At 43.4% G+C, this 27,063-nt stretch overlaps 1 protein-coding gene across 1 annotated transcript in view; it reads right to left on the reverse strand.

The window, feature by feature from the left end:
• Positions 1-27,063, reverse strand: part of LOC311244723 (solute carrier family 45 member 3) — a 138,151-nt gene that overhangs the window by 26,099 nt on the left and 84,989 nt on the right. The window contains 2 exon segments of the mRNA XM_084334397.1: positions 8,876-9,551; positions 12,788-12,978. Coding sequence (XP_084190523.1) covers positions 8,876-9,551; positions 12,788-12,978 — 867 coding nt within the window.

Below are 27,063 nucleotides of genomic sequence, written 5' to 3' on the forward strand. Positions count from 1 at the left end.
GATCTGGGAGTGGTGGAGGAGGAATTTCATTTTGTTTTTCACTGCCCCTTGTACACCGACTTGAGGAGGGTTTTATTTGAGAAACTCAATTTGTAAATCCGGATTTGTTTGGCAGTCAGAGTTGTATGTTGAGTTGTTTTTTTTGGAGGAGATTTTCCGTTTTGCAGGATTTCTGGAGAAAGCATGGCACTTGAGACAAAACACATTATATCCTATATAATTTTATATTAATTCCTCTTGTTTCTTTGAAGTACATTGTTTACAGCTTGTTATGTTATGTTTTTTTTTTGGCCATCTTGGTCTATATTTGTATATATATATATTGTTAAGTATTAGGGGTGTAATGGTACACAGAAGCCACGGTTCGGTACATACCTCGGTATTGGGGTCACGGTTCGGTACGAGTTCGGTACAACAGAAAAAAAAACGTATTATTATTATTAATAGAATTTTTTTTTAATACTTTTTTATTTATTTATTATTTATATATTATATTTATGATAATTATTATAATTATTATTAAATAGAATCATTTTCTATAGGCTTGCCGTGGTAGTCAGTGATACTGGTGTCACTCTGTGTTCAGGCATCCAGAGTAAATTAATTGCCTAGTGCCCCTTTAACAACTTATATGCTTGGTAAGTTTCACTTTCACTCCTAGAGAGGATTTAACTGCACGAGACTGAATACTAGAGAACAGATGACATGTTACACAACAATGGCAGAGGATTATTTGGATTTAAACACAATAGCAGTTCAACTGGAGTCGAGAGTCCGAAAAAGTATGTTTATTTTCTTTTTATTTGATCAGCGTGTGTCCGGCGGGGGAGAATGTTGTTGTTTGTTGGCGACGGCCGCGTGTGTGTGTGTGTGTTGGCGATGCACGGCGTGTATGTGTTGGCGATGTGCGGCGTGTGTGTGTGTGTGTTGGCAACGCGCAGCGTATTCTCCGTATGGCTGAGCGTACCGCACCGTGACGGCCGTACCGTAAATTTAAAAGTAGCTGCACCATTCTATCGATAAATGACGATAAATCGATAAAATTATCAAAGGATTAAGACATTTCTACATGGGTTTTCAGCACGGGACAGAAGGGGAATTCATCTAGGCCAGCTAGCTGGATGACAGTTTCTCACTCAAAAGAAAGGCTGCACAAAGTTCCTGTTTAAGACATGTAAGATAATAATGCAACTTGTGTTCTTCCTTAGACAATGATTTGATTATGCCGAAATTACGCTATACATAGAAAGGAATGACGTCCCCACGCGAGTAGCCCATTTCTCTCCCGTCATTCAAACTCCAATTCTTCCGTGTACTGCCCTGGTTTAACACTCTTGAAAGTTGAATATACTGTGTATATTGTAAGCAGTTCTTTTCATCGTGTTATATGTTGAAAAAAGCCTCCCGACTAGAAGTGACATTCCAGCGTCCTGTCAATCCTTTTCCAAGCTCATAGGCTATGGGTCTCACAGAGAACAACAAGCATGCTCTGTTGGATGCTGGTGCCATTGAGCAAACTGGGGAACACCACAGAACAGATTGCACCCTTATTGGCTTCATGTCTCATCCTATGTGGGAGAAAGAAAGACCACTGATTTAAATGGCAGGCAAGGTAATAAACTGCTGTTTTATATCAATAGGAGACTATATATTTCCCTTTTCCACCCCTGATTTCTATTACTAGCCCATAGTATCTGACTGAATCTCAATCGTCCTCTTAAAGGATAACTCCACTATTTTGGGAAATTAGCTTATTTAACATCTTCCCTGGAGTTAGACAAGAAGATGCATACCTTTTTTGTCTCTGTGCGTGCATTTTAGCTTTGGGAATAGATGCTCCGTTAGCATAGCTTAGCTTCATCACTGGAAGTGAGGCAGGACAGTAGCCTTACAGTGCCTTACAGTGTATTGCAAGGTCTGACATTGACCAAACTTGATATGCATGACCTTGGTGGGCTCTAGGTCAACTCCTGAAAAGGGGGTCAATGTCAGACTTTGCAATCAAAAGTTAGGGGGCTAATAACCCTTGCCATAATTTCAGTGCGCCCCTAACTTTTGATTGCAAGGTCTGACATTGACCCCCTTTTCAGGAGTTGACCTAGAGCCCACCAAGGTCATGCATATCAAGTTTGGTCAATGTCAGACCTTGCAATACACTGTAAGGCACTGTAAGGCTACTGTCCTGCCTCACTTCCAGTGATGAAGCTAAGCTATGCTAACGGAGCATCTATTCCCAAAGCTAAAATGCACGCACAGAGACAAAAAAGGTATGCATCTTCTTGTCTAACTCCAGGGAAGATGTTAAATAAGCTAATTTCCCAAAATAGTGGAGTTATCCTTTAAGTCCAAGCCATATTTTCAGAAAATTGGTATCTAGGGACATCTAAGGACCTCAGGGAATATATTCCCAGTGTCAGAAATATTGTGTCGGTTACTATGCTTGAGTAAATTGTAATGAACCAAAGGAGAATATCAATTATTATAATAATTTTTTCCATCTTTGACAGTGAATAACACTATGCTAACATTGACCAGACATGGAAAATTGCCACAAACCAGCTGGGATTATGTGCATTTATTCCCAGGAATCGGAGGCTGGACCTTATCGAGACGAGACAGAAGAGAGCGATATGTCTTCCCCCCCACGATACCCACCTCTCCCTCTTGTTTAAGGCTGAGACCACTTATCGATATCTGCGTGAAATCGATAAGTGGCGTCACTTATCGATTTTTTGCACGTGTTTAATATTTTTTTTTAAAGGGGACATGCGTTGCTATTCCTAGCACTATTTGGGCAACTTTACACAATTCCTGTTAGTCTATTGAAGACATCTGTAAGGTTTTTTTTCAAAAAAATGCATTGTTTTATATTTCTAATCAAGTACTCAAAACCATCATTTTTCAGCTTCAAGATTTCAGGCTGTTATGGCCTGGCTCCGCCCATAAGCACTTTGAGTGATAGTCAGTCCACACAGTCTGCGACTGGTAGACAGAGAGAGATAGATAGATAGAGAGAGAGAGAGAGAGAGAGAGAGAGAGAGAGAGAGAGAGAGAGAGGGAGGGGGAGAGAGAGAGAGAAAAAAAAAGACAGGCCGTTATTGACAAGGCCCCCTCTCTCCTCCCTCCCTCTCTCTTCCTTTCTCTCCCTCTCGGGGTGTGCTGCGCGGCAGCTTGTGGGGGGGGGGGGGGGGGGCTCCCTTCCTCCCTCTCTCTTCCTTTTTTTTCTTTCTTTAAATCTCCCGTTTGGGTGTGTGTGCTGCGCGGCAGGTCCCCCCCCCCCCCCCCCCCCAAGTGCTCTCTATCTCTCTCTCTCTCTCTCTCCCTCCAGTCGTGCATGCAGAGTTTGAGGAAGTGGTTTCCACTCGCTGTGTACAGTCAGTCTAGGTAGCTTGTGGGCGGGCATTAGCTACAACCACAGAGCCAATCACATCACTGTCTGCTACCCAGAGCCTGAGTAACGTCATTCAGGCCTTCAAATCAGGATGGCCTAATTTACTGGAGCAGGAAATTATCTGAGCTGAATCAGAGCAATCCACCAATATGGTATTTAGACACTAAAACACATTGATACTAACTCCTATTACTATAATACAATGCTAGAGACTGAAAAATGACATTTATAATGCATGTCACCTTTAAGTTTAAAATACTTTTTTCTTAAAAAAGAAAAAATATATTATTTTAACGTTAGTTTGTGTGTGTGTGAGATCATAATATAATTTTTTTAATATATATATAAATCTTTATATATATATATTTATTTATTTATAATAATAAAACATTTGATATTTAATCGTTAATTGTCGATTCTTCCAAATGGCATATCGTCTCAGCCTTACTCTTGTTTACCTCAAACTTTTAATTATCCTGTCCTCCTTTGTCTCGCAGACGTTTAGTGATTGAATGAACTTCAGGTTAAATAAATTCCCTCGGCCCTGCGATACTTGGCTGCTGAGTCAGATAGTGCGTCAGATACCCTGCCCATGTGGCTGCCAAGTCCACCCGCCGCCGTCGTCTTCCTCTTCTTCTCCTGCTGGAGCTCCTGGCAGGCGAGGCGTGGCTAAGTGCATTATTGCTGCCTCTCAGCCAGTCGGGGAGAACAATGCTTGGGAGACCTTTTTGGCCGGTGTTCGTGGGATGCATTCCCAAGAAAATAACAAGGTTTATGATCCTCAGGGCAGCTACGTGGCGTAGTGGGCAAGGCGCTCGCCACGAATGCGGAGACGCTGGGCTCGCCTGTTCGAGCCCAGCGCTCCACATTGCTTTCAGTTTAGCTGGTCGTTCATACTAATACACATTGGCCGTATTAGGGGGTGGGAAACTGATGGGTGGGGATCGGGCGTTGTGGACAGCGACTCCTACAGGTCGGTTGGTGCGCCTGCGCAGTAGAATCAGGAAGTGTCGGGGGCAGCGTGAGCCTCCCACGCGTTACTCCTCGCCACTGAGAGATCGAGCTGCGCAGGTGAAAAGATGAGACTGCTGTTACCTCAAGTACCGGAGGGGACTTGTGCTATGTATGACTTAGTCCACATTGCAGACGGCTTGTGGGAGGCAAGAAACAGCGTTCGTGACAGGGGAGGGTTGAATTGGATGATACGAAATTGGGATGGAAGAAAATATAGAAAAATGGGAGAAAAAGTGGATAAAAAAAAAAAAAAAGGGTTTATGATCCTCTTTTGTCAGTTTGGCTTCAGCGCTTTAGGGCTGGGTATCATTTGATACCGATACCGAAACCTTTTACCCCCCCGATTCCTTACTTTGCTGAGTTATGTGCGTCGCATGTGCTGTGTGAGCCAATCGGACGCTTTGTTACATTTTGGATCTCTGAACAAACGTGCTTATTGGCTCACTGACACTGATGACATTAACTACTGATATCACAAAAGTATTGAATTTCGATACCCAGCCCAAATCACAACTCTCCTTTGTTTGTTTCTTTTCTCCTAAAAGAGTAGGTCTTCAACCCTAACTAGTCCTCCTCCTCAAATACAACGTTCTTTCCCTCTTTCTACCGTCTGCATTGGATAATTAATTACATGTTCAACCATCTCAATGACCCAGTGTTTCTCTGGCCCCTGGTGCCCCCCTCACACTGGAGCCTCTCTGGCACCTGGTGCTCCTCTTACACTGGAGCCTCTTTGGCCCCTGGTGCCCCTCTTACACTGGAGCCTCTCTGGCCCCTGGTGCTCCTCTTACACTGGAGCCTCTTTGGCCCCTGGTGCCCCTCTCACACTAGAGCCTCTCTGGCCCCTGGTGCTCCTCTTACACTGGAGCCTCTCTGGCCCCTGGTGCTCCTCTCACACTAGAGCCTCTCTGGCCCCTGGTGCCCCCCCTCACACTGGAGCCTCTCTGGCCCCTGGTGCCCCCTCTCACACTGGAGCCTCTCTGGCCCCTGGTGCTCCTCTCACACTGAAGCCTCTCTGGCCCCTGGTGCTCCTCTCACACTGAAGCCTCTCTGGCCCCTAGTGCTCCTCTCACACTGGAGCCTCTCTGGCCCCTGGTGCTCCTCTCACACTGAAGCCTCTCTGGCCCCTGGTGCTCCTCTCACACTGGAGTCTCTCTGGCCCCTAGTGCCCCTCTCACACTGGAGCCTCTCTGGCCCCTGGTGCCCCTCTCACACTGGAGCCTCTCTGGCCCCTGGTGCCCTCTCACACTGGAGCCTCTCTGGCCCCTGGTGCCCCCCTCACACTGGAGCCTCTCTGGCCCCTGGTGGCCCTCTCACACTGGAGCCTCTCTGGCCCCTGGTGCCCCTCTCACACTGGAGCCTCTCTTAGGGCCCTTTCTCACTCACGTTTGGGGATCGAATCACTGCTCCTGGGAACGGGGGGGGGAGTGTTCTCACTCACCCCTTTTGGGATGCGAAACGGCGCTGATTCGTTTTACCCCCCGCTGAACGGGATCAGTTGGATTAGGTGGTCTCGGAATCGGTCCGTGCGGGTGCGGGGGGCGTGACACACACAACGTCGTTACTGTCATGCTTGCTTGAATTTTGGGCAGATAGCACCACACAGCAACAACTGGAGAATACCCACAAAAACGATATTTATGGGCAATTTGAGAGTTCAGACCTCAACCAAAAACAAGTGGATGAAAACATGAAGCCACGTTACAAACGCACAGCACTTCCCTGGCTCGCATTAGGCCTGTCAATTTTTGTTTGCCATGCTATTTTCTATACATTAGTTTCTTGTTTGAATGCATTTATTTCTATTAGACCAGTGGTGCCCAACCAGTCGGCCGTGGTCGACCAGTAGATCAATGACATGTAATATAATTGCCACGAACGATGGGATAATGTTAGCTGCTGGACAGGCTAAGCTAACTAGCGTTAGCTGTTAGCTTAGCGTTAACGTTAACCCTGCAAAACGCTCAAAAGCGGACTCTACAACAGAGTTCCATTCGTGAGAAAAGAGGCAGAACACACAGTGAATGTATCCGTTTTGTTTATTGCACGTTCTTTGCTGAAAAGAAAAAGTGCTACAGGCTATACTAGACTAGGCTAAGCTAACTAGCGTTAACCGTTAGCTTAGCGTTAGCCCTGGGAAACGCTCAAAAGCGAACTCTACAACACCATCCATTCGTGATAAAATGGGGTGGGTTATATTGACAAGGCTTGACAACAGAGGTTCAAATATAACTTCATATTTATTGCTTATTTATTAATTTTATATCAGCATCCAGCCTCCAGCGCCATGTTAACACTTCCTGCGTTTACATTTTCGAACGTGACATCATCGCCTACAGCAAGCGTAAACGCTCAAAAGGCAAACCGTAAACAGAACCCGGAACGAAACAAGACTGCAGTGTGTACGCAAACTAGAGGGGGGAGAGGGGGGGGGGGGGGGGGGGGGGGGGGTTCGCATCAGATCTCGGAACGGGCCAGAACGGAACGGAATAGAAATGAATAGGGTGAGTGAGAAAGGGCCCTTAGTGGCCCCTGGTGCTCAGGCAGTAACCTCTTCAGCGTAAACCAGCAGTAGATAACTTATTTTAATTAACATTTTGTTTGATTTTCCCGGTAATGTTTAGAGCAGCTGATTCCAGCAAATGTAAAAGCCTTTGTGAACTGTGTATTGGTAGAATCACCATTGTGTTCCATCAGTTGGCCGCAGAGAGTGACATAACAGCCATTTACAAAGTCAGTACACAGAGTCTGGTTGCCACGGTGACCAATCTAGCTGAAGAAGAAACCTCCCTCGCTGGCTGGGCCTTGGACTAGCAATGAACCACTTCTAAATGAGTGGCATGCAAGCTCAGAAGTGGGGTGATATCAACCACACAACGGCCTTTAATATAGAAACTGTTAATTAAATCAGTCATTGCAGTTCTATGCTTGGCTCTCTGTGTATTTTCAATGACTAGTCCTTTCTTTGTCCTAGACTTGGGCCGGCGCCAAACTAGAGGCAGGCAGACAGGCTCAGTCTCTCACCTGTGCCCAAAGAATGTGAACGCATCCTGCCCAGCTGTGCAGGGGAAGGGGGCGGAGCCGGAACGGACACCAGGCCAACTATGTGGTGGTCACGGCTACAAGGCATTAGAATTCTGAAAATCGACGATCACACGCATCATCCCCCCCCCCCCATCTCTGTTTTAGGTTAACCCTTTCACTACCACATTACAGACGGTTAACTTCCAATACCACTTAACCGTCTGTAGTGTGGTAATGAAAGGGTTAACCTTCTGTAGTGTGGTTATGAAAGGGTTAACCTCAAGAAGCCAGAAGTCCCAGTGCTTAGACCTCTAACTACCCAGACGCCCCAGTGCTGCTTAGACATCTACACTACCCAGAAGCCCCAGTGCTTAGACCTCTAACTACCCAGACGCCCCAGTGCTTAGACCTCTACACTACCCAGACGCCCCAGTGCTTATACCTCTACACTACCCAGACGCCCCAGTGCTTAGACCTTTACACCATAGATATCTATGCTTTACACTACCCAGATTCCCCAGTGTTTATACCTCTACACTACCCAGACGCCCCAGTGCTTAGACCTCTACACTACCCAGACGCCCCAGTGCTTAGACCTTTACACTACCCAGACGCCCCAGTGCTTATACCTCTACAGTACACTACCCAGACACCCCAGTGCTTAGACCTTTACACTACCCAGACGCCCAGGTTTATAAACAACTTAAGGTGAAAATTCAATGAAGTGCAGATATCTGCTGGCCATGAATGGACAAGGCAGTAGCTGGTAATGGTGACAAAAAAGAAAATAGAGGAATATTTTTGTAAAATGCGGTTGATATAATTGCTATATAATATAAAGCCTCAGAGATTTTCCTAGGGATGTCATACTTTGGAGTGAAGATCATGTCTCCATTAGGAGATATGTTTGGGTCATAGAATTGTGCTCGGAAAAGTCCCTGTCATCTTAGGCTGCTGTACAACACAGGGGCGGGCGACAGTCGCTCTGGAAGTAGAGCAGAGGTTACCGGTTCGATTCCCGCTCCTCCCGGGCAGCGTGTCGAAGTGTCCTTGAGCAATATACTTAACCCCTAACTGCTCCCGATGAGCAGGTGGGCACCTTGCATGGTTGCCATCGCCGTCGGTGTGTGAATGTGTGAGTGAATGGGTAAAAGTGTGAGAAACAAATTGTAAAGCGCTTTGGATAAAAGCACTATATAAATGCTGCCATTTACCATTTACAACATTAGCACTAAAAGTGATTTTAGTGTCTTTATTGTATCAGAAACTTCAGAATGTTATCTTTCAAAAGAGACCAGGCTTAGTTATTATGCATGTGCTATAAGTATAAAGTATAGTATTTTGGTTTGCAAAAAAAGTATGCAGTTCTCAAAAACGAAAAACAAAAATGGCCACTTTTTGGGGCCGCCTGTTAAGAGGTTAAAGAAGCGGGCCGATGGGACTCACCGTCGTCGTACCTCTGCCTGGAGGCGGTGCCGGGCGCCGCGCTGGGCACGCCCCCGTACAGACCCTCGCCCACAAAGTCCGTGTAGAAGAGCATGAAGGACATGACGGCCATCCAGCTGCAGAGCTGCGCCAGACACAGCCGCCTCATCACCCGCGGCACGTGGCAGTAGCTCCGGTAGATGGCCGGCGTCATGGACCAGCACGTCCTCAGGAGGCACAGCAGGGGCCCGGACTTCAGCAGCCTCAGCTTGCACTTCAGCACGTAGCAGCAGGAGCGCCGCGGGACCCCGCACCGCCCGGTCTCCAGCAGCGAGACCCCCGGCCCCCCGGGCTCCTGCTGCGAGCCCCCCGCCGTGCCGCCGGGGGGGGCGCACGCCGGCTCCTCAGACACCTTCATGGTGATGAGCACGCTGGTGACGAAGATGATGATGAGGATGGTGAAGAGGCACTCGGCCTGGCCGCCCAGGTAGTAGGAGAGCAGGCCGCGGCTCCAGTCGAGCGCGGGCAGCAGGTAGCCCACGCAGCCGCCCAGGCTCACCATGAAGGAGAACATGGCGAAGGCCTGGCTGCAGTCCTCCTCGTCGCGGTACAGGTCGGACAGCAGGGCCTCCAGCGGCGTGAAGCACACCTGACCACAGAAGTCCAGCAGGCCCACGCCCAGGATGAGGAACCCCACCTACAGGAGCCAGGCCGGATACAGACATCAAATTAGTTACATAGATACTATCTGTAGTATTTGCATCACTGCTTATCCAGACTCCAATACCAACACTTTAATGACATGTGCTTTAACACTACATTGAACTTTAATGACATGTGCTTTAGCACTACATTGAACTTTAACACTTTGAGTGCCAACGACGAGAATTCTCGTTATATCATGCCAACCGTTCAGTGCCAACGACAAGAAATCTCGTTATTATCGTTATTTTTTTTTATTAGCGATTTCCATTCATTTTTCATCAATCTAGCCTCACGTTACCACTGGGACTCTCTGAGCTCGAACAGGGAAAATACCACCCCCTATCGTGTCCAGGATGATAATGCACCCATTGGATTGGACTGAATGAAAACGCATTGGGGAAAAGAAAATCCGGAATCCACATTTTACTTATCAGGCATATGTAATCCGAGCCGATTGCAGTCTTTGTGGTCCCTCAGAACAGCATGGAATATGTGTGTTCAAGCACCCAGCGTTGGATCAATGAACACGATCGATATTTGGAATGGCGATCAGGAATTGGAATAATCTTTTTGGAGAACATCTGATCTGAGGTAAGGAATCTATTTTACCAGTCTTGGGGTAATCAGAGCTTTTTTCACAGATATATCAATGTATCCCCTATGTGTGTATGTGTGTGTGTGTGTGTGTGTGTGTGTGCTGATCAGGAAATAAGAGAATCGATTTTTCAGCCCGCTTCTCTAGCGTGCATAAGTACACATAATATACTATCGATAATCTAGCGTTTATTTGAAAACGATTCAAGAATAGGCAGAAAAATAACGTTTTTTGTAAGGGCTGACCTTCGATTTTTCTTTTTGAATTCGAAGCTTCGGGGCCGAGATTCGATTTTAATTCGATTATTTTTTATTAATATATATATTAGAGGTGGGCATAGATAATTTTTTTTAATCTAGATTAATTAAAATGGCTCAAAAAAAAAAAAAAAATCTGCCAAAGGCATTCAAAATATGTGTGTTCTACCCAATTAATGACCAGAAGTAAGTCCTTACTTTTTCTTTCCTCCTTATGTTTCTCAGGCCAGGTGGCCCATTACACCATGAGCCCATCTCCCGTTTCCAAAATGCATTACAGACTGTTTGAAAAAGCTGTTTTGCTATGATAATTGGTAATGAAATATCAAAATAATGTTCAATAAGATGTACTTGTGTTTAATAAGTTGTAACAGAAAGAAGCATTTCAAACTTGAACTATGTGACATGGCTTGACTCAATCAGTCCAATCTCTATTTCTCCTTCTTCCACCAGTCACTCAGGCAGACCAGCTTGTTTTATGTAGCGGTGTCTACTTATAGTGCCTATAATATTTTTCCCGTTGGGTGCCAGACAGGGCCAAACCCTGCCAATGCAAATCAACTGCTCCAGTGGAGTTGCTCAGTGGCCAATGGTGTCAACTGTGGTTGTACTGGGCAGCTCCCAGGTGTGAATGGAACTGTGTGAATGTGAAGCAGGGCGTTCCTGAAAAAGAGCATCTGTGCTCAGCGAACCAAACTTATATATATATATTTTTACATTTTCGTTTTCTAAGCAGATATATACTCTGAACAATTTTGGGCCGAATCACTGCTTCCTGGGCGCAGTGATTTCATCACCTCAAAAGCCCTGTTGTGTTTTGAAAAACGGGGCTTTTGAGGTGATGAAATCACTGCGCCCAGGCAGCAGTGGTTCGTAAAAAAATATGAGTATATGCTTATATTTTTATTTCTCCACGTGGTAAATACACAGGTCACAACATGTTTACAGGAACATTTTGGAGTTGTATTTGGAGTGTATTTCGTAACTCGGAACTAGGCTACACTGGCACACCTACTTCCAGTGAATGACGCTAAGCTAGGCTAACAGTGCGGCTGTTCCCTAAGCCTAATGCATGCACAGAGAAGAAGCGTATGTATCTGCTTGTCTAACTCCAGGGTAGATGGCAAATAAGCGAATTTCCCAAAAAGTTGGCGTGTTCCTTTAACAGAGACAGAACAAGACTGAACCTTTCCACCCGGGAGGGAAAATACCTGCAGTGCGTTGATTATTTGAGGTCAAAGACAATGAAACAAAAATGGCAAACTTCCTTACTGTGCCGGTTTAAAAAAAAAACGAAAAAGAAAAAACGTACAAACAGGCCTAATACTAGTTGGTGTGAATGATTATAAATTAAGAATGACTCAGATTGGTAGTCATATTGGCCAATCCACTTAATAAATATAAAGCACTTCTATCGGCTCTGAAAGATTTGCATCGCACACACATTCACACAACGATGGCGGAGGTAACCCTACATGGTGGCAACCTGCTTATCAGTAGATAAGATAAGGTATTCTTTTATTGATCTCCTTGAGGAAATGCAGGTGTCATTAGCAGCACGGGGAGGGGGGAGGGGTACAGGTATGGGTAATAGAAAGTAGATTATAAGTAAATAGAATATAGGCAATACAAATGTAATCTGAATATAAACTATGAATAAGAGTAAACAATATACACAAATGTGCAAATGAGGGTCTGTAGAGGTCAAAGGTCTTACTCGAGCACACTTCGACACCCTGTTAGGTGGAGCCTGGAATTTAACTGGGAACCTTCTGATTACCAGACGACCACTCTACCTCCTGAGTCACTGTCACACCAATATTGTAATTTTTCTCTCTCTATTTGATGTAAAAACTAGCCAAATCGTTAGCCTAGCTTACTCTTGTCGTTTGTAACCAGTAAAAAATGTAAGTTAAATACGTTGTCCGTATGCACCCAAAATATAACGGAAATCTTTTTAACCCTTTCACTGCCACACTACCTAATGGTTAACCCTTTCACCGCGACAATACACAGAAGGTTAACCCTTTCACTGCCACACAACAGCAGGTTAACCCTTTCACTGCCACACTACAGAAGGTTAACCCTTTACTATCACACTACCGACGGTAACCTTCTGTAGTGTGGCAGTGAAAGCGTTAAAATGCCAATATGATTCTAAGACACTAAACATTGGAAATCTGTTGCTCAAACAAATAAGCCTCCTCTGCTTCCAGTCCCCGGTCTCGCTCATCTTCCCAGAGATGGTGACGGAAGTAGCGAGGGAGCCGAAGCCTCGGTTCCTCCCAGTCTTCCGATGCTTCCACCCCCCCTCCCCCCACAAAACATGTCACACGTCAACCCCTTCACAGGAGGAAGCAGGAAGAGCTGACCCACCTGTAGTCTCTGGCCGCCCCAGGTCAGGCGTGCGGCGAGGACGTCGGCGTGGGGGATAATCAGGAGCGCCACGAGGACCCCCAGGGAGAGCAGCCAGATGAAAGGCCTCCGACGGCCGTAGCTGCTGTTGCACTGGTCACTGGCCGCGCCGATGAGAGGGATGAACAGGAGACCCAACACCGGACCGATGCCTGATGGGAGACAGAACCACAGGGACCCGTCAACTTTTAACTGTAACGGCACGCTTTAGGAAGCTGCTCTAATAAATAAGAACCATAAAATCAAGGCATGATTTGAGGAAAATGCACCAGTGAAGAGTGAGAGAGAGTGAGTTACATAAAGGGAAGTACACAAAACCAGCATGGAAGAAGTAGGCAAAGCCAAACAATAAAAAAACACAAGTACAAAAAAAGCAGGTCTGCACACACACACACACGGTAATTTCTCACACCGTACAAGAAAACACAATAATACCACAATCCAAAAACAATGCCCCACTAACTAGGCCAGAGCAGAGCATCATAGACACTCAAAAGCTGTCTGGAAGCATGCCAAAATGCTCCAGGCTACATCTTACAACTTTCACAGAATTTCACTAATATATTAAGTACAGACTTGGGGAGTAACGGAATACAGTAACAGGTGTTACGTAATCAGAAAAAAAAATCTTTTTCAGATTTTTTTTTTAATCTAATAACAATATTATTATAACTGTATATAATGATTATATTAATATTTTAAATAAAGAACTACCACCAGTGCGCAATGCAGCATGGTAGCAGCAGGACAGAGACTTCTCAATGCAGCATGGTAGCAGCAGGACAGAGACTTCTCAATGCAGCATGGTAGCAGCAGGACAGAGACTTCTCAATGCAGCATGGTAGCAGCAGGACAGAGACTTCTCAATGCAGCATGGTAGCAGCAGGACAGAGACTTCTCAATGCAGCATGGTAGCAGCAGGACAGAGACTTCTCAATGCAGCATGGTAGCAGCAGGACAGAGACTTCTCAATGCAGCATGGTAGCAGCAGGACAGAGACTTCTCAATGCAGCATGGTAGCAGCAGGACAGAGACTTCTCAATGCAGCATGGTAGCAGGACAGAGACTTCTCAATGCAGCAGGCACGTGCACACATAGAGCCCAAAGGGTGCTCGAGCACCTGCCCTTTTGTGCCTCATAAAAAAGTGCCCTTTTTATGCCAAGTAAAAAAAAAATAAAAAAAAAGTTTGTGATTAAAGTGTCTTTCAAGGATAAGTGAGCTCCTGCACTGATTATTATATTCAATATTTGATCACCAAAACCCCCCAAAAAACATAAAAAGGGGGACCCCGCCCAAAAAGAGCCCCCAAAAATCGGGCTGTTTACGCTTTGCACGTGCACAGGCCCAGTGCCCTTTACAGCCTTTGAGCACCTGCCCCTCTAAAGTATTGTGCACGTCCCTGCAATGCAGCATGGTAGTAGCAGGACAGACATGCAGCACAATAGGTTCAGGTGGAAAAGGTGCCTTCCAGGTGGAATCTTCGACACAACTTTGTGTTTAAATCAGAAAAGGAGAAGACCATCATAGTCCAGTGTGAGCTATGCCTGCCTGCGGTAAAAATGCTGTCAGCATCGAAGGACTCCATGTCTAATTTAAAGGCCAACCGCTAGCTGCACAGAAACCCAGTCTCCGGGGCCCTGTCCCGACCGGCGTGCGCTCCGAGGGTCGACGGAGCGTGGTCACAATGTCAGAGGGGCGCCGGGGCGCATCCAACCGAAGAAACGGGCCAGCCCGCCCCTCAAACCGGAACGAACCAAGTGCGGAACGGTCTCGCCCTGGCCCCTGTGTGTGCACCGGCAGGTTCCCAACTCCAGTTTGATATCATTCTTTTTTTTTCATATTTGGCATTAAGGCAATCCAAAATACTTTAATATTGCGATACTTAAAGAGTAATTTACGGAATACATTTTCAATAGGTTATCTTTTTGTAATTGTAACGGAATACATTCATAAAGTAACCCTCCCAACCCTGATTAATTATTAGTATACATAGTATTTAATTACTGTATATTTTCACAACATGCTTCTTTACTGGAAGCTTGTATACATGTGAAATGTCTCTTCCTCATTTGCTTATAAGGTGCAACTACATGGATGCATCTTTTATGTTGGCTGGTAGTACCATGAATCCAAGACACATTATATTTATACACTGGGTTAATGTCTCCTTCAAGGTGATTTACTGTAAGTACAACATGTAAGTTGCTTCACGAAACATAGAATCTTAAGACTCCCATCTGAGATGAAATTACTTGTGAAGATGGAGATGTTTTGCATGGCAGGGTCTCTCTCTCTCTCTCTCTTCCCCTCCCTCTCTCTCTCTCACACACACACAACAGTTAAATGAGCAGCTGTACTGGAGGCTACAGTTTCACAATGGGAGCATGCATGGTATGCTTGTTTTCAAAACAATTTCAAATTCCTTCAGGAAGAAAAAAAAGAAGAAAGATCCACACATGTTCTTCCTATTCTAAATGATGTGACCAGAAACTAGACTTATATACTTTAACTGTACATATTGATATAGTTATGCACCGATATGAAAATTTGCCACAGATACCGATACCGATTGTTCAACTAACACAATCGGCCGATACCGATATTTGTGGCAATCTTTTTTTTTTTTTTATCAAACTACTGTATATTTGTATGTCTCTAAATGTTTTGATGAATTGAAAATGGAGGACCCTTATGTAAAAAAGCCGAAAGTATTTTTCTGGTCTTCATCCTCCAGTCCACTGAGCTGTACTGTATTGTACCCATTCTGCAATCTGTTAATAAAGTTTTCAATCAATCAATCAGACAAATGTATAGAAAAGCTTTTATTATAACCATATAACAAAAAATAATATTATTGTTTATGAAAATGTGTTAGCCCTATGCTTGACTATTATTTTAGGCATGGCAACCTATTAGTTTTAATAAGAGAGCACTATCTCTCAACCAAAGCAATTCTCGAAGTCAACTTCTTGTCTTTTTAACTTTCTGTCTAAGTGCATGTCTATGGCTTAGGGGGAAACATGCACTTAGAATCACCAGAAAGGCTTCGAAATAGTGAAATGCCATGTTGACCTCAATATTTTCAAAACAAATTATATGAAAAGGTTATGAAATGAACTAGAATGTGATAAAATATGTAATAAAAACGGAGCTCAACGCATACATTTGATGGTAGAAATCCGTTTGTTTCCCCAATACCAAGATGGCGGCAGTCTCGTGACGTCAGAGTGTCTTCGAGAATGCAACAGAACAATTTTGATTGACAGTAGATTCTGCCAATTACGTCACACCGCTTGCTGTTCTTACCACCAATCGGCAAGCGCTTTACTTCCGGGAAGTCCGCCATTGATCTGCAGCGAGAGATCAACAACAAACCTACCGGCGCTAATAACGTTAGCTCCCCGCGGCCACGAGTAGATTACCAGCGCTCCGCAGGATGACCAAACGAGGCATAATGATTTTACTGCAACGAATGGAATAATAAAAGCTTTCCTATACATTTGTCTGATTGAAAACTTTATTAACAGATTGCAGAATGGGTACAACTCAGTACCCATGAATCAGTAATGCTTGCTCTGGTCCGGTAAATACACTGATGTTATTGAACGTGTAACTATATAACGTTAATGCCACAAAACGAATGCCTTTGTTAATCATAAGTAGTAACTTTGATGCAGTAGCGTGTGTGTGGGGGCGGCGTTGTGCAGGTCGCTTGACTGAAACTTTTTTCAAAGTTTGAACGTGTGGGCCATATTAATGCGACACAAATTGATGGATATTTATCGGCTACTGCCATCGGCACATTTGAGCTTATCGGTCGATAGGCCGATGGCAGTCAACAAGGCACTTACTTATTGGCCGATACCGATACCCGACCGATATATCGGTGCACATCCAAATATTGAATGTTGAATTAATAGCGTGTTTTGCTTTACATCATGTAAGTGTGATTGATATCGCAACTGGGATTGTTCCGAAGCAAATAAGTCAACACGTGAATGCAGCGTGACGTGAATTCATAGGGGAATAGGAGCGAGTGTTTTAATGCAACTGATCTCCATTTTGACGCAAATGCAAATACATCAGAATCGTCGTCATTTAGAAATGAGATCGCATACGTCTATGAATCGAGATCGCAATTCTTTTTTTTACAATTAATTGTGCAGCCATACTGCACATTAACTAGATGTACATAGTGCACACTGAGTCACAACATTAACTAGTAGGGATGCACCGAAATTTCGGCACCGAAAGTTTTCGGCCGAAAATGGCAAAAGATTGCCCTTCGGCTTTTGGCCGAAAGAGTTTTTTCACCGAAAATATATCACCGAAACAGAAACAACCTAACAACCTCGCGTGTTGTTGTGATGATGTCACGCTGTCGGGAGTCGCGCTGTTTCTATGTAAACTCTGCGCGCAATAAATGCGTCTTTAACATGCTTTATATCCTTATTTACTATATGCCGCGGTTAATCACTGAGTGATCTAATATGCATATTATTCGCGTGTTGTTGTGATGATGTCGCGCTGTCGGGAGTCGCGCTGTTTCTATGTAAACTCTGCGCGCAACGCGTCCAATAAATGCGTCTTTAACATGCTTTATATCCTTATTTACTATATGCCGCGGTTAATCACAGAGTGATCTAATATGCATATTATTCAGAGCGAGAGGGGGGGGATTGTGTTTCTCACATTGACGCTGTCTGTCTGTCTACTGTGCCGAGTCAAGCGAGCACATTCAGCTGGGGACTAGAAAGGTGCGCTCAGTAGAGCACAGATGTCCGCTGCGCAGCCAGAGAAAAGATGGAATTAATGTACTGTATGCATTCAGAAGTGCTGAATAAATGTTTTATGGACCCATAATAGTGATTGTTTATTATTTAAGTTAAGTTTTGCCATAATCATATATTTTTCCATAATCATAATGTTCCACAACATTGGTAAAAAAAAATCTATTCTATGAATCATTTTCGGCCTTTCGGCTTTCGGCCAACTGTTTTCTATTTTCGGTATCGGCCAAGAATTTCCCATTCGGTGCATCCCTATTAACTAACTAGATGTACATACTGCACAGTGAGTCACAACATTAACTAGATGTACATACTGCACACTGAGTCACAACATTATACACAGCAGTTTAGGATTGGGACTTTGGAGACATGTCCCTAGAGAAGCAAATAGACAGACAGATGAATAGACAAGCAGGGAGACAGACAGATAAACAAGCAGACAGACGGATAAATTGACAAACAGGGAGACAGACAGATATATAAACAAGCAGACAGACATATAGACTAGCAGGGAGACAGACAGATATATAAACAAGCAGACAGATGAATAGACAAGCAGGGAGACAGATATATAAACAAGCAGACAGACAGATAAATAAATAGACTAGCAGACAGATACATCGGGGGCCAGGGACTACAGCCCCCTCAGCATTTACGGGGCACCGGTCGAGAGAGTGAACAGTTTTAAGTACCTCGGAGTCCACATATCCGAGGACTTGACATGAACCACACACATTGACAGTGTAGTGAAGAAGGCACGGCAGCGCCTCTGGGCATAACAAAAAATATTGTTTGTTTCCGGTTGCCGACCGACCCTGCCAATTTAGGTGCGACCCAATATATTTTATGAGTTAAAAAAATATATATATATATATATTAAAAAAAAATAAAAAATAAAAAATAAAAAAACGATTTTTTTTCCTTTTTTTTTTGGAATAAAGTTTCATAGAAATCTTAGTCAAACCTTTAGTATTATGGATATTAAACATGCTGGCAGAGTACATGCATCCATGTTGTTGTGAACATTTTAATTAAATAAAGAAATTCCCTATCCATAGTCGCCGTGGGAAAGAATAAAATAAAAAAATTTAATAAAATAAATTCCCTACCTACCCATGCCTTAACTTAGGGCTGGGCGATATGGAAAAAAATCATATCGCGATAACGATATGATAATGTTATCATATTTCTCGATATCGATAATTATCGAATTGTTATAAGTATTACATTTTTTTTTTTTTTTTTTTTTTAACAACATATGTATGTTTATTTTGCAGCAATTCTTTGTCATTGCCGCCATCTTTAGTGTTACATCCCCTCACACTCCAGTTCTCAGGCTGCAGCTGGTTTAAAAGCGAAAGTAAACCGGCTTCTCTGCTGGCTGTGGCTCCAGGGGAGTTGAACAGTTCTGGCTCTGCTAGTTTATTTTCGATCTTTTGGCGCTTTTTTGGTGGACAAACCACCGCACATGTGCACCGTGACTCGTGACTGGAGTCTAGTTCTGCTAGCACACATAGCCTACTGTGTACAGACGGTTTCAAACTGTATTTTAAATTAGAAAGCAAACAAAATAAATGGACAAGAGAAAAATAAATCTCAATTTGGTCAGTATTGTCATTTGGACAAGCAAAGCCATTACTTTAAGTTGCAGGCAAGAAAGACAAGTCTGTCCACTGTCTCTGGTTTTAAAACTGCCCTGCAGGTCAAAAAAAAAAGGAAAAAAAAGAAAAAAAAAGGAAAAAAAATCGATTTTTTTTAATTTCGATATTCGATATCGATTATTAAAATATATCGCGATATTTATCGTTATCGTTATATCGCCCAGCCCTACCTTAACTGACAACCAACAGGAAACAAACAATATTTTTTTTTATGCCCTACTTCCTTAGGCGCCTAAGGAAGTTCAAAGTGAGTCCGAAGATCCTTAATAACTTCTACTCGTGCACAATAGAGAGCATCCTGACTGGTAACATCACCTCCTGGTTTGGGAATAGCACCGCACACGACCGCAGCAGACTACATAGAGTGGCACGTTCAGCCGAACGCACAGATGGAGGTGGGCTTCCCACTCTCCAGGACATTTACAACAAGCGTTGGAGGGCCAAGGCTAAGAGAATGACCAAAGAATCTAGTCACCCAAACAACTGCCTCTTTGAACTGCTGCGGTCAGGCAAGCGCTACCGGAGTCTCATGGCCAGTACAGAGACTCAGAAGGAGCTTCTATCCCCAGGCCATCAGGATGCTCAATGACTCCACATAACAACCCATAATCTACACTCATTGCACACACATCCACACACTCACTCACCTTAACACTCACTTTAGACACTTTAACACTACATTATATTTATCTATTATTAAAGAGATTTGCACTACATTCATACCTCATTTGCAATTGCACCTTACCTCAAACTTTTGTACCTCATTTTCTGCATTGTACCTCAGTTTACAAATGTTTTACTCACTGTACTTAGACTGTACCTAGGTTGTACTTTAGATTGTATATTGTCTAAACACTGAGACAGTGTATGTATATTGTATATTCCTCTTTACTTACTTTTTACTTACTTACTTTTTTTTACTGTATGAAGCACACTCTCAGGGGCTCATACAGAACCAAGCATTTCACCGTAAAGTATGTGTATTTTATTGTGATATTTAATAAACAAACTTGAACTTGAAACTAAATAGACATTCAAGGACTGAATGTGACCCAGACAAACAGAGGCAGACAGAGTATACAGGCAGACAGACAGAGAAGCAGACAAGACGAGACAGGCAGACAGACTGACTGACCAAAGTATGTGGCATTATATCCAGACAGACTAAGATTAAATAAAATGTATCTTTGTTAATCCCCTTGGGGAAATCCAGGGGTCATAGCATCACGGGGAGGGGGAGGGGAGGTACAGACAGGAAAATAGTATAACATAATAATAAAAGAAAATAAGAATAGAAGATGAGGTAGATAATACGGAACATGGTAAAATATGAAATAAAAATAAAGATATCTTCCGGACAGGTGAGACAAATGTATACTTTATCTGTAATAATAACAAGGTGCGTATATATAGCCTCCCTGGTATAATATACAGGTTCTATCCTAAGTCAACCCCATGTACAATGTCCAATACTCCATACTGAGTCGTAAGTCTACCCTGGTATAAATAGACAGATTAAGCGGATTATCAATCAATATAAATGTGCATATACAAATAATATCTAAGGTGCTAATAAATTAAGGGGGCAACATGCGAGTCTTTGTGCAGGGTGCGCAAGAGACAGGGTTCAGTAGTGAAGAGTCAGATAGTCTGTACAGGGTTCAGTAGTTAAGAGTCAGATAGTCTGTACAGGGTTCAGTAGTTAAGAGTCAGATAGTCTGTACAGGGTTCAGTAGTTAAGAGTCAGATAGTCTGTACAGGGTTCAGTAGTTAAGAGTCAGATAGTCTGTACAGGGTTCAGTAGTTAAGTATTACATTTTTTTTTTTTTTTTTTTTTAACAACATATGTATGTTTATTTTGCAGCAATTCTTTGTCATTGCCGCCATCTTTAGTGTTACATCCCCTCACACTCCAGTTCTCAGGCTGCAGCTGGTTTAAAAGCGAAAGTAAACCGGCTTCTCTGCTGGCTGTGGCTCCAGGGGAGTTGAACAGTTCTGGCTCTGCTAGTTTATTTTCGATCTTTTGGCGCTTTTTTGGTGGACAAACCACCGCACATGTGCACCGTGACTCGTGACTGGAGTCTAGTTCTGCTAGCACACATAGCCTACTGTGTACAGACGGTTTCAAATTGTATTTTAAATTAGAAAGCAAACAAAATAAATGGACAAGAGAAAAATAAATCTCAATTTGGTCAGTATTGTCATTTGGACAAGCAAAGCCATTACTTTAAGTTGCAGGCAAGAAAGACAAGTCTGTCCACTGTCTCTGGTTTTAAAACTGCCCTGCAGGTCAAAAAAAAAAAGAAAAAAAAGGAAAAAAAAGGAAAAAAAATCGATTTTTTTTAATTTCGATATTCGATATCGATTATTAAAATATATCGCGATATTTATCGTTATCGTTATATCGCCCAGCCCTACCTTAACTGACAACCAACAGGAAACAAACAATATTTTTTTTTATGCCCTACTTCCTTAGGCGCCTAAGGAAGTTCAAAGTGAGTCCGAAGATCCTTAATAACTTCTACTCGTGCACAATAGAGAGCATCCTGACTGGTAACATCACCTCCTGGTTTGGGAATAGCACCGCACACGACCGCAGCAGACTACATAGAGTGGCACGTTCAGCCGAACGCACAGATGGAGGTGGGCTTCCCACTCTCCAGGACATTTACAACAAGCGTTGGAGGGCCAAGGCTAAGAGAATGACCAAAGAATCTAGTCACCCAAACAACTGCCTCTTTGAACTGCTGCGGTCAGGCAAGCGCTACCGGAGTCTCATGGCCAGTACAGAGACTCAGAAGGAGCTTCTATCCCCAGGCCATCAGGATGCTCAATGACTCCACATAACAACCCATAATCTACACTCATTGCACACACATCCACACACTCACTCACCTTAACACTCACTTTAGACACTTTAACACTACATTATATTTATCTATTATTAAAGAGATTTGCACTACATTCATACCTCATTTGCAATTGCACCTTACCTCAAACTTTTGTACCTCATTTTCTGCATTGTACCTCAGTTTACAAATGTTTTACTCACTGTACTTAGACTGTACCTAGGTTGTACTTTAGATTGTATATTGTCTAAACACTGAGACAGTGTATGTATATTGTATATTCCTCTTTACTTACTTTTTACTTACTTACTTTTTTTTACTGTATGAAGCACACTCTCAGGGGCTCATACAGAACCAAGCATTTCACCGTAAAGTATGTGTATTTTATTGTGATATTTAATAAACAAACTTGAACTTGAAACTAAATAGACATTCAAGGACTGAATGTGACCCAGACAAACAGAGGCAGACAGAGTATACAGGCAGACAGACAGAGAAGCAGACAAGACGAGACAGGCAGACAGACTGACTGACCAAAGTATGTGGCATTATATCCAGACAGACTAAGATTAAATAAGATGTATCTTTGTTAATCCCCTTGGGGAAATCCAGGGGTCATAGCATCACGGGGAGGGGGAGGGGAGGTACAGACAGGAAAATAGTATAACATAATAATAAAAGAAAATAAGAATAGAAGATGAGGTAGATAATACGGAACATGGTAAAATATGAAATAAAAATAAAGATATCTTCCGGACAGGTGAGACAAATGTATACTTTATCTGTAATAATAACAAGGTGCGTATATATAGCCTCCCTGGTATAATATACAGGTTCTATCCTAAGTCAACCCCATGTACAATGTCCAATACTCCATACTGAGTCGTAAGTCTACCCTGGTATAAATAGACAGATTAAGCGGATTATCAATCAATATAAATGTGCATATACAAATAATATCTAAGGTGCTAATAAATTAAGGGGGCAACATGCGAGTCTTTGTGCAGGGTGCGCAAGAGACAGGGTTCAGTAGTGAAGAGTCAGATAGTCTGTACAGGGTTCAGTAGTTAAGAGTCAGATAGTCTGTACAGGGTTCAGTAGTTAAGAGTCAGATAGTCTGTACAGGGTTCAGTAGTTAAGAGTCAGATAGTCTGTACAGGGTTCAGTAGTTAAGAGTCAGATAGTCTGTACAGGGTTCAGTAGTTAAGAGTCAGGGTTCAGTAGTTAAGAGTCAGACAGTCTGTACAGGGTTCAGTAGTTAAGAGTCAGATAGTCTGTACAGGGTTCAGTAGTTAAGAGTCAGATAGAGTCTGTACAGGGTTCAGTAGTTAAGAGTCAGATAGAGTCTGTACAGGGTTCAGTAGTTAAGAGTCAGATAGAGTCTGTACAGGGTTCAGTAGTTAAGAGTCAGACAGTCTGTACAGGGTTCAGTAGTTAAGAGTCAGACAGTCTGTACAGGGTTCAGTAGTTAAGAGTCAGATAGAGTCTGTACAGGGTTCAGTAGTTAAGAGTCAGATAGAGTCTGTACAGGGTTCAGTAGTTAAGAGTCAGATAGAGTCTGTACAGGGTTCAGTAGTTAAGAGTCAGACAGTCTGTACAGGGTTCAGTAGTTAAGAGTCAGATAGTCTGTACAGGGTTCAGTAGTTAAGAGTCAGACAGTCTGTACAGGGTTCAGTAGTTAAGAGTCAGATAGTCTGCACAGGGTTCAGTAGTTAAGAGTCAGATAGAGTCTGTACAGGGTTCAGTAGTTAAGAGTCAGACAGTCTGTACAGGGTTCAGTAGTTAAGAGTCAGATAGTCTGCACAGGGTTCAGTAGTTAAGAGTCAGATAGAGTCTGTACAGGGTTCAGTAGTTAAGAGTCAGACATCCCCTCAGACACACGTCATCTGGCTGCAGCTGTGGAGAACCATCATAACAGTTCACACTGTGTAACAACTCTGTCCCCGTCTCCCTCTCTCACCCCCCCCCCGTCTCTGTCTGTCTCACCTCTCCTTCCATCTTGCGGTGTCTCTCTCCGTCTCTCGCTCCCAATATGAGAAATACATCTGCCAACCACTCATTATCACACAAAACTCTGGTATATAAACAACATAGGCTACACCGCGACATGCTTTCCAACCTCCAAATACAATGTACTTTTTTTGTTTTACTCTATTGCATGCACACACACACACACACACACACACACACACACACACACACACACACACACACACACACACACACACACACACACACACACACACACACACACACACACACACACACACACACACACACACACACACACACACACACACACACACACACACACACACACACACACACACACACACACACACACACACACACACAAATATAGACCAATCTGTGCACACCACCGTGCACATTCTGGCTCAAACACACACACCACAATGTGCCTTCAGACCAACACGCTACAATACGGACCAAACATGAATAACACCGCCCCCCCCCCCCCCCCCCCCCAGACTCTCTTCCCCGCTGTCAGAGCTCGGGCCAGGGAGGAGGAAACTGGAGAATAGGAGTAGCGACTGGGGGATAGAACCACCAACAAATGGCTATTAGATAAACTAGAAGGAGAGCTATCAGGAGAACATGACACTGGTGCTGTGGGAAATTAGCTTTAAGCCTCGAGTCCCAAGACATAATATCCATCTTCATCTGTACAACAACTGGGCCACTCCATTAGAATACAAGGGGGAGGGGAGAATTAGGCTCCGAGACATATCCAGATTGGCTTACAGGCGAGACTATGCGCGTGTGTGTGTGTGTGTGTGTGTGTGTGTGTGTGTGTGTGTGTGTGTGTGTGTGTGTGTGTGTGAAGGACATCATCAAAAAAAAATTCGTTCTCCCTTCCACGCAGCTGTTAACCATTTCACTACCACACTACAGAATGTTAACCCTCTCACTAACACACTACAGAAGGTTAACCCTTTCACAACATACGGTTAACCCTTTCACTACCACACTACATAAGGTTAACCCTTTCACTACCACCACATAAGGTTAACCCTTTCACTACCACACTACAGGTTAACACTTTCACTACCACACTACAGAAGGTTAACCCTTTCACTACCACACTACATAAGGTGAACCCTTTCACTACATAAGGTTAACCCTTTCACTACCACACTACAGAAGGTTAACCCTTTCACTACCACACTAGTGGTGCGAGAGAGAGAGACAGAGGGAGAGGAAGAGACGGGAGGAGTGTAGAGTTTTATACACTAAAATATGCTACAAATATACACATATTTTGTGTATCTCCGTGGGAATGGTCAGTGTTGGCTGGAGCACACAGGCTGTGGGAGCTGCATCTCTCATCCGTCTGGTCACAAGATAACCTCAGAGAGAAATGCCTTTACAGTGGGCCATGTGAAAGACATCTGCGCTGGCGGGATAATGCAGCTATTCACATTGCCTACACGAGAAGCAGGGGAAAAAAAGAAAAAGAACGCAGCACGGCGGCTAAATATATACCGCATGGGTGCTGGTGCTGGTGGTGGCGATGACGTTGTGTACGAGCGTGTTGCTTTTTATAAACTCAGTCTAACGTACTGCAGAATGAAGGCGTAGGTCAAGCGCAGCAGTGTGTGTCTCTGATTTGTGGGAAACGAGGCGTTAACCTTTGACAAAAAAAGAGGAGGAGCCTGTCTTGTTTATCCTTCAGCTTGAGCAGGGTTGGGGAGTTTGACTGCATGTAAAAGTACCGTAGATTACAGTTAACTGTTGAATAAATGTTAAGTAAACAACATTAAAAGTGTATGTGTAATACTGAATCATTTGTAATATGACATACAAATAATGTGGAATAAACTGAAAGACATTTAGGAAATTCTATGTTAAACTAGGAGATCACATGTCTGATATATACGACAACAACTATGGAGTTGCACAAGGGAGTTGCTTAGGTCCTTTACTCTTCTCCCTTTACATGTTACCGCTGGGTGATATCATCAGAGAACATAATGTAGATTTCCATAGCTATGCGGATGATACACAACTGTACATATCTGCTTAACCAAATGATACAGCGATTAGCTCCATTACAGACTGCTTACTGGCAATAAATAAATGGATGAGTAAGAACTTCCTGAAACTAAACGAGAACAAAACTGAAATTCTAATTATCGGCCCCAAAACTAAAAAAGAAACATTAATAAAGAACCTGGGAGGACTAACCCCTTGGATCAAATCTGAGGTCACTAGTCTCGGGGTTATCATAGATTCAAAACTGAACTTCAATTCTCATATTAGCAAAGTGACGAAAACATCGTTCTTCCATCTCAGAAATATAGCAAAAGTACGACCATTTATTAATCAGAACGATGCTGAGAAGCTAATTCATGCATTCATATCTAGCCGGTTAGACTACTGTAATGCACTTTTCACAGGTCTCCATAAGAAAACCACAGAGAGGCTTCAGCTAATCCAAAACTCTGCAGCCCGACTGCTAACTAGAACCAAAAGGAGAGAGCACATTAGTCCAGTCTTAGCTGCTTTACACTGGCTTCCTGTAACATTTAGAATTGACTTTAAGGTCCTTCTCCTTACATACAAAGCTCTAAATGGACAGGGACCTAGCTACATCGCCACCACTCTAATAAATTACACACCAGCAAGAACACTGCGATCATCAGCTGCTGGACTACTAGAGGCTCCCAGAAACAGTCAAAAGAGGATTGGTAATGCAGCCTTTATCAACTATGCCCCAAAACTGTGGAACAAACTACCCCAAAACATCAGAGAAGCCAACTCGCTAGACATCTTTAAAAGACAGCTTAAAACCTATCTCTTTGCTCAGGCATTTCACTGTGGGGTAATGCAGGCAAATATCTGAAGATAGATATCTGCTACCACCTAGTGGCAAGGGGAAATATTATTATAGAAACATCAGGGATATCCTGACACA

This window comes from Notolepis coatsorum (genome assembly GCF_963971535.1).
Source record: "Notolepis coatsorum genome assembly, chromosome: 18".
Classification (NCBI taxonomy): Eukaryota; Metazoa; Chordata; class Actinopteri; order Aulopiformes; family Paralepididae; genus Notolepis; species Notolepis coatsorum.